General features: G+C 44.5%; 1 protein-coding gene across 1 annotated transcript; it reads right to left on the reverse strand.

Annotated features, from left to right (window-relative positions):
- Positions 1 to 8,917: 8,917 nt before the first annotated feature.
- Positions 8,918 to 12,159, reverse strand: LOC131836421 (granzyme B-like). The gene is made up of 5 exons (XM_059181811.1): positions 11,969 to 12,159; positions 10,824 to 10,971; positions 10,240 to 10,375; positions 9,775 to 10,035; positions 8,918 to 9,194 (listed from the first exon to the last, which is right to left on the reverse strand). Exons 1-5 carry the CDS (start codon positions 12,027 to 12,029, stop codon positions 9,024 to 9,026), a joined length of 777 nt encoding a protein of 258 aa, XP_059037794.1. The 5' UTR covers positions 12,030 to 12,159; the 3' UTR covers positions 8,918 to 9,023.
- Positions 12,160 to 12,727: the final 568 nt, after the last annotated feature.

Genomic DNA, 12,727 nt, shown 5'->3' on the forward strand with positions numbered 1-12,727 from the left:
TTGTGGATGCAGCAGGAGCCATGGTGGCCTGAAGAGAAGAGGTGATTCTCCATTTTTCCAGACGATGTGAACCTCTCTGGTTTTAGTTTGAGTCTGCATAGGTGGGAGCTTGCAGTCATGACAGAGATTGTCTCTGGCTTGTAGAACTGGGTGTGTGTTTAGAGTCACCCATTGCCTTTGGGCAATTGAATATTGTGGTTATTCATACCATTAGAATCTGTGCAATGACATTCTGATCTGTTACATCATAAAATATGTTCCATTTATTTATTTATTTATTTATTAAAAATTTAAAATATTAACATGTAATGTATTATTTGCCCCAGAAGTGCAGTTGTGAATCATCAGGCTTACACAATTCATAGCACTCACCATAGCACATACCCTCCCCATTGTCCATAACCCAGCCACCCTATCCCTACCCCCAACCTCCCAGCAACCCTCAGTTTGTTTCATGAGATTAAGAGTCTCTCATGGTTTGTCTCCCTCCTGGTCCCATTTCGTTTTATTTTTTTCCCTCCCTACCTCCCATGACCCCCTACGCTGCCTCTCAAATTCTTTATATCAGAGAGATCATATGATAATTGTCTTTCTCTGATTGTCTTATTTTGCTTAGCATGATACCCTTTAGTTCCATCCTTGTCATTGCAAACAGCAAGATTTCTGTTTTTTGATGGCTGCATAGTATCCCATATATATATATATATATATATATATAGAGAGAGAGAGAGAGAGAGAGATAGAGAGAGAGAGATTGACATATATATGTCTATATATCTATATCTATATGTATATATATATATATATATATATATATATATGTCTATATATATCAAATCTTCTTTATCCATTCATCTGCTAATGGACATCTAGGTTCTTTCCATAGATTGGGTATTGTGGACATTGCTGCTATAAACATTGGGGTGCATGTACTCCTTCGGATCATTACATTTGTATCTTTAGGGTAGATACCCAGGAGTGCAATTGCTGGGTCATAGGGTAACTCTGTTTTCAACTTTTTGAGGAATCTCCATGCTGTTTTCCAGAGTGGCTGCACCTGCTTGCATTCCTACCAGCAGTGTAGGAGGGTTTCTCTTTCTTCACATCCTTGCCAATATCTGTCATTTCCTGACTTATTAATTTTAGCCATTCTGACTGGTGTGAGGTGGTATCTCACTGTGGTCTTGATTTGTATTTCCCTGATGCCGAGTGATGTTGAGCACTTTTTCATGTGTCTTTTGGCCATTTGGATGTCTTCCTTGCAGAAATATCTGTTTATGTCTTCTGCCCATTTCTTGATAGGATTGTTTGCTGTTTGGGTGTTGAGTTTGATAAGTTCTTTATAGATTTTGGGTACTAGCCTTTCATCTGGTATGTCATTTGCAAATATCTTCTCCCATTCTTGTGGGTGTCTTTTGGTTTTGTTGACTGTTTCCTTTGCTGTGCAGAAGCTTTTGATCTTGATGAAGTCCCAATAGTTCATTTTTGCCCTTGATTTCCTTGCTTTTGGCAATATTTGTAGGAAGAAGTTGCTGCAGCTGAGGTTGAAGAGGTTGCTGCCTGTGTTCCCCTCAAGGATTTTGATGGATTCCTGTCTCACAGTGAGGTCTTTCATCCATTTTGAGTCTATTTTTATGTGTGGTGTAAGGAAATGGTCCAGTATCATTCCTCTGCTTGGGGCTGTCCAATTTTCCCAACACCATTTATTGAAGAAATTTTTTCCCACTGGACATTCTTTCCTGCTTTGTTGCAGATTAGTTGACCATAGAATTGGGGTTCCATTTCTGGACTTTGTATTTTGTTCCATTGAGTTACGTGTCTGTTTTTGTGTCAGTACTGCATTATTTTGATGATTACAGCTTTGTAATAGAGCTTGAAGTCTGGAATTTTGGTGCCTCCAACTTTGGTTTTCATTTTCAACATTCCTCTGGCTATTCAGGGTCTTTCCTGGTTCCATATAAATTTTAGGATTATTTGTTCTATATGGATGGTATTTTGATAGGGATTGTGTTAAATGGATATATTGCTTTAGGTAGCATAGACATTTTCACAGTATTTGTTCTTCCAATCCATGAGCATGGAACATTTTTTTCCATTTCTTTGTGTCTTCCTCAACTTCTTTCATGACTACTTTGTAGTTTTCTGAGTACAGATTCTTTGCCTGTTTGGTTAGGTTTATTCCCAGGTATCTTATTGTTTTGGCTGCAATTGTAATTGGGATCAACTCCTTAATTTCTCTTTCTTCTGTCTTGCTGTTGGTGTATAGAAATGCAACTGATTTCTGTGCATTGATTTTATATCCTGACCCTTTACTGAATTCCTGTATGAGTTCTAGGAGTTTTGGGGTGGAGTCTTTTGTGTTTTCCACATAAACTATCACATCATCTGCAAAGAGTCAGATTTGACTTTTTCTTTGCTGATTCAGGTGCTTTTAATTTCTTTTTGTTGTCTTATTGCTGAAGCTAGGATTTCTAGTACTATGTTGAATAGCAGTGGTGATAGTGGACAGCCCTGGTGTGTTCCTGACCTTAGGGGAAAAGCTTTCAGTTTTTCCCCTTTGAGGATGATATTCACTGTGGGCTTTTCATAGATGGCTTTGATGATATTGAGATAGGTTTCCTCAATGCCTGCACTGTGAAGAATTTTGATCAAGAAAGATGCTGTGCTTTGTCAAATGCTTTTTCAGCAACTATTGGGAGTATCATATGGTTCTTGTTCTTTCCTTTATTAATGTATTGTATCACATCGATTGATTTGCCAATGTTGAACCAAACTTGCAGCCCGGGAATAAATCATGCTTGGTCGTGGTGAATAATCCTTTTAATTACTGTTGGATCCTATTGGCTAATATTTGGTGAGAATTTTTGCATCTGTGTTCATCAAGAATATTGGTCTGTAATTCTCCTTTTGATGGGGTCTTTGTCTAGTTTTGGGATCAAGGTAATGCTGGCCTCATAAAATGAGTTTGGAAGTTTTCCTTCCATTTCTATTTTTTGGAAAAGTTTCAGGAGAATAGGTATTAATTCCTCTTAAATATTGGTAGAATTCCCCTGGGAAGCTGTCTAGCCCTGGGCTATTGTTTGTTGGGATATGTTGATGACTGCTTCAATCTCCTTACTGGTTATGGGTCTGTTCAGGTTTTCTGTTTCTTCCTGGTTCAGTTGTGGTAGTTTATATGTCTCTAGGAATGCATCCATTTCTTCCAGATTGTCAAATTTTCTGGTGTATATTTGCTCATAATATGTTCTTATAAATGTTTGTATTTCTTTGGTGTTGATTGTGATTGCTTTTTCATTCATGATTTTATTAATTTGGGTCCTTTCTCTTTTCTTAAGTCTGGCCAGGGATTTCTCAATCTTATTAATTCTTTCAATGAACCAGCTCCCAGTTTCGTTGACTTGTTCTGCTGTTCTTTTGGTTTCTATATCATTGACTTCTGCTCTGATCTTTATTATTTCTCTTCTCCTTCTGAGTTTTGGTTTTCTTTGCATTTTTTTCTCCAGCTCCTTTAGGTATAGGGTTGGGTTATGTACTTGTGACCTTTCTTGTTTCTTGAGAAAGGCTTGTATTGCTATATACTCTCCTCTCAGGACTTCCTTTATTGTGTCCCAAAGATTTTGAACAGTTGTGTTTTCATTATCATTTGTTTCCATGAATTTTTAAAATTCTTCTTTAATTTCCTGGCTGACCCACTCATTCTTTAGTAGGATGCTCTTTAGCCTCCATGTATTTGAGTTCTTTCCAACTTTCTACTTGTGGTTGAGTTCTAGTTTTAAAGCACTGTGGTCTGAAAATATACAGGGAATGATTCCAATCTTTTGGGACCAGTTGAGACCCAATTTGTGACCCAGGATGTGATCTCTTCTGGAGAATGTTCCATGTGCACTAGAGAAGAATGTGTATTCTGTTGTTTGGGGATGGGATGTTCTAAATATATATGTGATGTCCATCTGGTCCAGTTGTCATTTAAAGCCTTTATTTCCTTTTTGATCTTTTGGTTAGATGATCTGTCCATTTCATTGAGTGGGATGTTAAAGTTCCCTACTATTATTGTATTATTTTTGATGTGTTTCTTTTATTTTTTTAATTATTTGGTTTATATAATTGGCTGCTCCTGTGTTAGGGGCATAGATATTTAAAATTGTTAGATCTTGTTGGATAGACCCTTTAATTCTGACACAGTGTCTTTCCTCATCTCTTATGGTCTTTGGCTTAAAATCTAATTTCTCTGATATAAGGATTGCCACCCCAGCTTTCTTTTGATGTCCATTAGCAGGATAAATTGTTTTTCATCCCCTCACTTTAAATCTGGAGGTGTTTTGGGGTCTAAAATCAGTTTCTTGTAGACAGCATATCATTGGGTCTTTTTTTTTTAATCCATTCTGATAACCTGTGTCTTTTGATTGGGGCACTCAACCCATTTACATTCAGGGTAGCTATTGAAAGATATGAATTTAGTGCTATCAGATTGCCTATAAGGTGACTATTATTGTATATTGTCTCTGTTCCTTTCTGGTCTGTTCCGTTTAGGCTCTCTCTTTTCTTAGAGGACCCCTTTTAATATTTCCTGTAGGGCTAGCTAAGTGTTTGCAATTCTTTTACTTTTTGTTTTTCTTGGAAGCTTTTTATCTCTTCTTCTATTTTCTTTTTTAAAAAAGGTTTTATTTATTTATTTGACAGACAGAGATCACAAGTAAACAGAGAGGCAGGCAGAGAGAGAGGAGGAAGCAGGCTCCCCACTGAGCAGAGAGCCTGATGCAGGGCTCGATCCCAGGACCCTGGTATCATGACCTGTGCCAAAGGCAGAGGCTTTAACCTACTGAACCACCCAGACCCCTCTCTCCTTCTATTTTCTTTCTTTTTTTTTTTTTTTTTAAAGATTTTATTTATTTACTTTACAGACAGAGATCACAAGTAGGCAGAGAGGCAGGCAGAGAGAGAAGGGAAGAAGCAGGCTCCCTGCCAAGCAGAGAGCAGGACTTGATCCCAGAACCCTGAGATCATGGCCTGAGCCGAAGGCAGAGGCTTTAACCCACTGAGCCACCCAGACCCCTCTCTCCTTCTATTTTCAATGACGGTGTAGTTGGATATAGTATTCTTGGCTGCATATTTTTCTTGTTTAGTGATCTGAGTATATCATACCAGTCCTTTCTAGCCTGCCAGGTCTCTGAGACTTGTATGTTTTACTACTAGATGATGGGGTGTGGACCTATTTTTATTGATTTTAAAAATGGGTTCTTTGTGCCTCCTGGATTTTGATGCTTGTTCCCCTTGCCAAGTTAGGGAAATTCTCGGCTATAATTTGCTCCAATATACCTTCTGCCCCCTCTCTTTCTTCTTCTTCCAGGATCCCAGTTAACCTATATTGTTTTGTCTTATGCTATCAGTTATCTCTTGAATTCTCCCCTTGTGGTCCAGTAGTTGTTTGTTTCTCCTTTGCTCAGCTTCTTTATTCTCCATCATTCGATCTTCTATATCACTAATTTTCTCTTCTGCCTCATTTATGCTAGCAGTAGGAGCCTCCATTTTTTATTGTACCTCCTCAATAGCTTTTGTTTATTTCAACTTGATTAGATTTTAGTTATTTCCCCAGAAAGGGATTTTTATTTCTCCAGAAAGTGATTCTCTAGTATCTCCCATGCTTTCTTTTCAAGCCCAGCTAGCATCTTGATAATCATTATTCTGAACTCTAGTTTTGACATATAATGTACATATTGATTAGGTCCCTAGCTATTGATACTGCTCCTTGTTTTTTTTTTTTTTTTTTGTGGTGAATTTTTCTGCATTGTCATTTTATCCAGATAGGAATAGTTGAATGAGAGAGAAAAATACTAAAAGGGTAGCAGTGACCTCAGAAAAATATACACTAACTAAATCAGAAAAGACCTGAAACCAAGGAGACAAGAAAGGGGGGAAAGAGAAAAATATATATGTATATTAAAGTGGTGTATAGAACAGAGACACACACTTGATTTTATGTATATTTTGGTGTGTTAGAAGAAACTACCTCCCAAAATTTTAAAGAAAGAAAAACTTATATGTACAAAAATAAAGGTAAACATGATGAAGGGATCGACTATGACTGTAAAGATGAAACTTAAATAAGATTCTAAAAAGGGAATTGATAAGTTGTTTGGAAAAAGAAAAGAAAAACAAAAAGGACCATGACAGTGAAAACTTAAAAAAGATTTTTAAAAAGTATTGATAAGATAAAATAATTTAAAAATGTTATAATAAGGGAATGCCTGGGTGGCTCAGTGGGGTTAAAATAGTTTAAAAATGTTATAATAAGGGAGTGCCTGGGTGGCTCAGTGGGTTAAAGCCTCTGCCTTCAGCTCGGGTCATGACCTAGGGTCCTGGGATTGAGCCCCACATTGGGCTCTCTGCTCGGCAGGGTGCCTGCTTCCTCCTCTCTCTGCCTGCCTCTCTGCCTACTGGTGATCTCTGTTTGTCAAATAAATAAATAAAACATCTTTAAAAAATGTTATAATAGGAAAGAGGAAAATAAAAAAATAAGAAAAAAAATTAAAAAGATTTAATTTTGCAAGACTAAAGGATCATGGGGGAAAAAGCCATGAATTCTATGCATTTCTTTCCCCTAACTGTGGAGTTTCACAGTTCTCATTGATCGGTGAAGTTGGTCTTGACTTGATGTTGTTGCTGATCTCCGCAGGGAGAGGCCTGTTGCTTTTAAATGTATTTTCATGAGGTACAATTGCACCACCCTTGCCAGGGGCCAGGCTAAGCAGTCTGCTTGGTTTTGTGCTCGGGAGCTTTTGTTCCCTGAACTCTTTCGTAGAGCTCTGGAGAATGGGGATGAAAATGGAAGCCTCCCAGTCTCCAGCCCAGAGGAGACAAGAGCTTGGGGCCCCACTCCTCAGAGAAAAGACGTCAGTCACTCCCAGTCTCCCTGGTCTCCAGCTGTTCTCCGAGCTCACCTGGCCTGTGACCAATTGTTTCTATTTCTGGTGCACAGCCCCATTTGGAGTCTCCAAACCTAGCAGATTACTGCCTCACTCCTGTGCTGCTCCTCCCTGGAATTCTCCCTGAGGAGGAAGATGAGTCTCCCGGGTTCGTCCACTCATGGGGTCCTTGTTTGAAGAGCAGTGGCCTGGTTGTGACTTGGATCATAGTGTAAGGTAACCCTGAGCTGAGAGCTCACTCCTTGGCTCTGTCTTTGCAGCCGGCTTCCCACTCTGATACCTGGGAGCTCTGCTACTCAGACAGCCCTGGTCTTTTTGTTACCCTGCAGGTCCTGAGACCACACTGTCTTCACAAGGGCTTCACATCCTGCATAGCCTCTGGAGTGACGTCCCGCAGTGGAGCAGACCTCTAAAAGTTCCAATTTTGTGCTCCGCTGCTCTCTCACTTCCCTGGAGCTGGCCCCTCCCCTGAGGTCTATCTTTCTGTCACTTTGGATTCACTTCTCTGTGCGTCCCACTTTCCAGAAAGTGGTCAATTTTTTGTTCCTAGAATTGCTGCTCTTCCTCTCTTCTCTTTCCTCTTCAGTTTGTAGCTGTTCAAAATGTTTTGGTAACTATCTAGATGCGCTCCTGGGACATGATGATATTTGGGCCTCCTACTGTCTGCCATCTTGCTCCTTTCTCTATTTTATTTATTTTTATTAAAAAAAAGTTTTATGTATTTATTTGTGTGTGTGAGAGAGAGTCACATTTGTGAGTGAATGGGGGTGGGGGAATAGGGGCAGATGGAGAGGGAGAACTAGACTCCCCACTGGCTTGATCTCAGGATCTGGAGATCAAGACTTAAGCAGAAGGCAGATGCTTAACAGACTGAACCACCTAGGTGCCCCTTATACCTGTTACTTTTGAAGCAAATGAAAATAAGGCTGCCCTGTCCCTTAGGTGAAGAGCATGCTCTAGGAAACAAAGTTTAGTAACTTCATATCTAGGAACTAAATGACTAAAGTCCCATACACTGCTATTTCCAAATCCCATACACTGCTGTTCTAGAGTCACATGCGATAACATTGATACAGCCTGTAATAAAAATAACTATAAATACTTGATTCCTGTGCATTTCCCACAGAGACGTAGGTCACATGGACTTGTGTGGAGGAGGGAGAAGGGTTTAGTTGGTTTAGGTGAAATTCAACAGTGTCAGGTTCACCTGGACTCAGGTGATAGAGCTTGCATTCTGTCCACTCAATACCTGGCACTTAGCAGGTGCTTAGTTAGCATTTGCTGGTTGGTTGATGGAAAAAATTTGTCCTTTTCAGTCCTACTGAACAGAGGAGCTCTTTTTAAATCAAAGGCTGATTTAGCCCAAGGTGACCAACAGGGAATCTCAGCCTAGAGGTTGGCAGTGACAAGAGGGACAGGTTGAGAGGGACTTAAGCTACTGAGTGACCCGGCAGCTAGTGGACCCTGACACATGGAAGGGGTTGAGCTGGCCTGGCCAGGTGACAGATGGGGCCAAGACTTCTGTAGAGCCACCTGACCAGCCCTGTTCTCCATGGATGCTGTCTGGTGCTCTCAGGCCTTGTGACTGTGATACCCCTCTTGTAGGGCTACATCCTTGAGCTGTTGTCCTAGCCTGGGCCAGCTTGGTGTCCTAGCCTGGGCCAGCTTGGTGTCCAAGGCCCACAGTGTTTCCTTCCTCCCTTCCAGAGAACACAGAGGAAGGATGTAAGAAGTTCACTCTGAGCCCCAGGCGTAGAGAGGTTCATGGTTTCTCCTGGTGGTACTCAGCTTTGGCGCCGGCAGAAGGGCAGGGTCTGAGAGACAGGTGCAGGTAAGCAGAAGCTGGAAAGAACTTTGCATGGGGTTGGGGGAAAGGGGTGGAGGATGAAGAAGAGAAAGCAGAAAATAGCAGAATTGTGTAATTGGCCTTGTAAGAACAGATTTGATGCCAGGGAATGAAGGTCAATGAATAAACAAGAAACCAGCCCTTCACATTCAGTTAAGAGACCTTTATTTGATGGCTGACATTCAGGTAAGACACATTTATTCCATTGCTGTTGCCTTCCCTGCCACCCTCTCGAGTGTGATTCTGGATCAGCTCTAGAGCAAATGGTCTGGCTCCTGTAAGTAGGGGCTTCTCATGGTTTTCTTTATCCAAGGCAGGAAAGGTGAGATTTTGGTGTAGACCCGGGGAGGTGTCCCATCATTTTGTCCATAGGACACAATGCCCTGGGCCACATTGTTACACACGAGAGGGCCTCCAGAGTCCCCCTGTGGACAGAGATAGGGAAGGAGTGAATCAGTTCTCCTGCTGCCCCCATTCTCCCCAGCCCCTCTGAGAAGACTGCCTTGTGTGAACCCCATAGGAGATGGGAGGACAGGACAGGGCCGGACCTTGTCAGTGCTTCACTTCACCCCAGGTGGCAGCTCCCTCTCCTTCCCTGGGTCCCAGGTCCTGTGCTGAAAGACTGCAGGCTGCACTCTCCTCTTTAGGTACCCAGAAGCCGGTGGGCAGGGCTGACACTCAGCATAGAGGCCAAGCCTGGTAACCCAGGTGGGGACCAGCTCTGAGGTGCCACCTGGTTTTCACTCCTGCATGCCCAAGGAGCAGAGGTTTCTAGCATTGGTGGCCCGACATGGGGCAGAGTGCGGCAAATTCAACCTGTAGGAGCACCTCATTTGAATACATCCTATACCCTCAGCAGACTCGCAGAGGGTCTGGGTTCCCCCTATCTCTAGCTGTTCCCCCTTCTTTCCTCATGAGAAAGATCACTGCTTGGGTCTCCAGATCCCAGGTCTTCCCCAAATACCCCTGCCCCTAGACCCATGCTAAGCAGACACCCAATCTCACCTGAAAGGAAGACTTCTTTTCATCTGGGTTCCCCACGCACAGCTCAATGGTGCGGTCATAATGCTTGGGATAGCGGGATTTGCACTTGCCATCGTCCTGCACTTCCAGCCTCACCTCCTGCAGAGTGTCTGGGTACATGCCTATCTTGGCCATCTGCCCCCAGCCGGCCACAGTGCACACCTGTCTTGGCCTCACCCGGTTCTTGTCCCTGGGCAGGCGGAGGGGCTTCACAGCTACAGTCTGCTTGGCCTCTCTCTCCAGCTGTTGGGAAGAGGCAAGAGAGTCCAGCTCAGCTAGTGGCCTTGGGGCCTGGATGCCCCGATGAGGCTGTACTGTCTTCTCTCTGCCCTGAGCTAGGGACACTGGCCAGGAAGCCAGGATGGAGGGAGGGAGGGGACAGGTCCCAGTGGGAGGAAGAACCAGTGTGGACCCAGGAAAACAAGGGCAGCAAAGAGGTTTCCTTACCAGCAGTAACATGATGTCGTTGGAGTAGTTCTTGGGATCATAGTCTGGGTGAGGGATGGCTGTTTTCACGGGGATGACCTGCTGGGTCGTTTCTGGTTTCATGATGTTGTGGGCCCCCAGGGTGACCTGGATAGAGCTACACAGAGGGCAGAGTGGGGTGTGGGAGTGTGGAATCACAGGATATAGCCCAGGGGCTGTGAAGGGCAGGTGGCAGTTGGGGTGGGCAGCGCTGGAGGTGATGGGGTAACTGAGGAAACAGGAGATTCCCAGGTTTGAGCTGTCTGTGCCTTCTGCTTCTCAGTGGCTGAGGTAGGATTCTGGAGCCATAGGTGACTGGGGTCAGTTACCCAGAGAAACATGTGAATGAGATGAGATTGCATTCTGATGCCAAAGCAGGTCCGAGCTCTTCTCTTACTCCAGCAATGCACCTGGTTCTGGCCTCCCCTCTCCCCACCACCAACCTGACCTCCCTCACCTACTTTCAGGAGTCCCCCGGCTCATGCATTCCTCAGAGTGCCCAGGGCAGAAGGCAGGGCTCCATGCCAGGGTTTTCAGGGCGGTACAGGCTCATGGTCGCTCCTTACCTCCCATAGCAGTGAGCAGCCGTCAGCACGAACTTCTTGTGTACCAGGAACCCACCACACTTTCTCCCCTTATTCTGATTCTTGATACGAAGATATGCCATGTAAGGCCGGGAATGGGGCTTGGCCTCATGTCCCCCGATGATCTCTCCTAAGGGAAAATTCTGTTCTGTTCCTGTGTACCCACTGAATGCACCAGGCCGGCACAGCCCGAATTTGGGAGAGCGTGGGAGGGGCCTCCACTCCCTCCCCTGGGAGTGGGAAAAAGACTGTGTCTCGGTCTGTGTGTGAATCTTTCTTCTACACATGATCAGAGAGGAGCATACCTGTCGTAGGGACAGAGACATCCTAGGGGATCCTGAGCAGTCCCTCTCTTGACTTTGCTTTGTTTCTAGCGAGTTTCTAAGGCCCCCATCATCCTGTGTTTAGGGCCCAAGTTTCGTTATATAGGTATTGTCTCACAAGGCCTGTTTCCATGGGACATGTAGTAAATACCTAGGTAAGTGTTGTTTGGCTGTGTGAGGGCAAGCCTCCCCAGGGAGCCTCCAGATGAAGGCTGATAGAGCCAGTGCTGCTAGGATTCTGGAAAGCAGAGAAGTTTATGTCTGCCAAGGTCCTGTTTGAAAAAGGGGAGCCGCTAACAGCCTGGGAAGAAAAGCAGAGTTGGAGAGAAGGATGAAGAGCCTTGGGAAAGAGCCAAGGTAACAGCAGTCTTCTGGGGACCATGGTCCATCCCACAGTGGGGTCTGCTGAGCCTGGGCTTCTCTCCCAAGCAGATGCTGAGGGAAGTACCTGGCTCATCCCACAGGGAAGCCAGGTCTGCTCTGTCCTCTGCAGGGGGATTTATGATGTTCTCTTTTCCAGTTTCTCACCCTCTGCTATGTACTTCTAGGAAATCTCCATTTCCAGATGGCAAAGGCAGAGCCTGGGGAGGGGACAGTACCCACTGGCTTTTCTAGAAACTAGTCTTCTGCTCTGTCGTTTCTGCTGGTGGCTTACCCAGCACCCTACTTGAGAGTGGGAGGCAAGATGACAACAGGGTGCAGAATGTTCCTGGTGGATAGGTGGATCAGGGGTGTGCAGAAGGGCCAGGAGGGCTGTGCCCACTGGGAGGGGGTTGGGCCTTGGAGGGTGGGGTGGTCACTTACCTGCCTGGGCCCCAGAAGGCAGGCGAAAGGCCAGCAGGAACAGGAGCAGGAGTGGCTGCATCTTTCCCAGGAGGCTGCCCAGGTCGGGGCTACTGGCGCTTCCTCTGTGTTTTTAGCTCCCAGGAAAGGACGCGGGTGCAGATGGGCTCACTGACATTGAACTCCTCTCTGGTTTGTGGTGTTTCATCCTAGAAGGCTTTCTATGACAGCTTCCCTGCCCCCACCCCTCTGTCTGATGACGTTCTTGGGGTGGTTGTGTGAGAATTTTGCTGTGACCACATCAGAACCCACACAAGTTGACTCAGAGTAGACCACTTGTTCCAGCCCAGAACAGGACAGCGAGTGTACAAGGTGGGGACTGGAGGATGTGGTATCAGCCTGGAGGGTTTCTAGAGCCCAGAAACCTGAGTCCCCAGTGATAGGGCCACCACTGCCTCAGCTCCGTGCTGAGTCCATCAGGATTATTTCTTTAGCAGCTGTGTATTTAAGCTCCTTATCTGAATGATCCAACATACCAGAGATGTGTCTCCGTCTCTCAGAGAGCATGTCCGGTGGAGGAGACAGAAATAGCAACAACCAGGGTCCAGCATGGTCAGGGCCATGGTAGAGGGAGGCACAAGACAGTAAGAGAGCGTGACCACTATTTACTAAATCCATAGGGCAACCCCTTCATCACCCTGGCTTCTTTTCTAGGGATTTTAACATCTGTTTTAAAATTACAAATGCTCAGAGTCCACGTCTTTTGTCAATGCTTTTAAC

Source organism: Mustela lutreola, chromosome 7 (assembly GCF_030435805.1).
Source record: "Mustela lutreola isolate mMusLut2 chromosome 7, mMusLut2.pri, whole genome shotgun sequence".
Taxonomy (NCBI): domain Eukaryota; kingdom Metazoa; phylum Chordata; class Mammalia; order Carnivora; family Mustelidae; genus Mustela; species Mustela lutreola.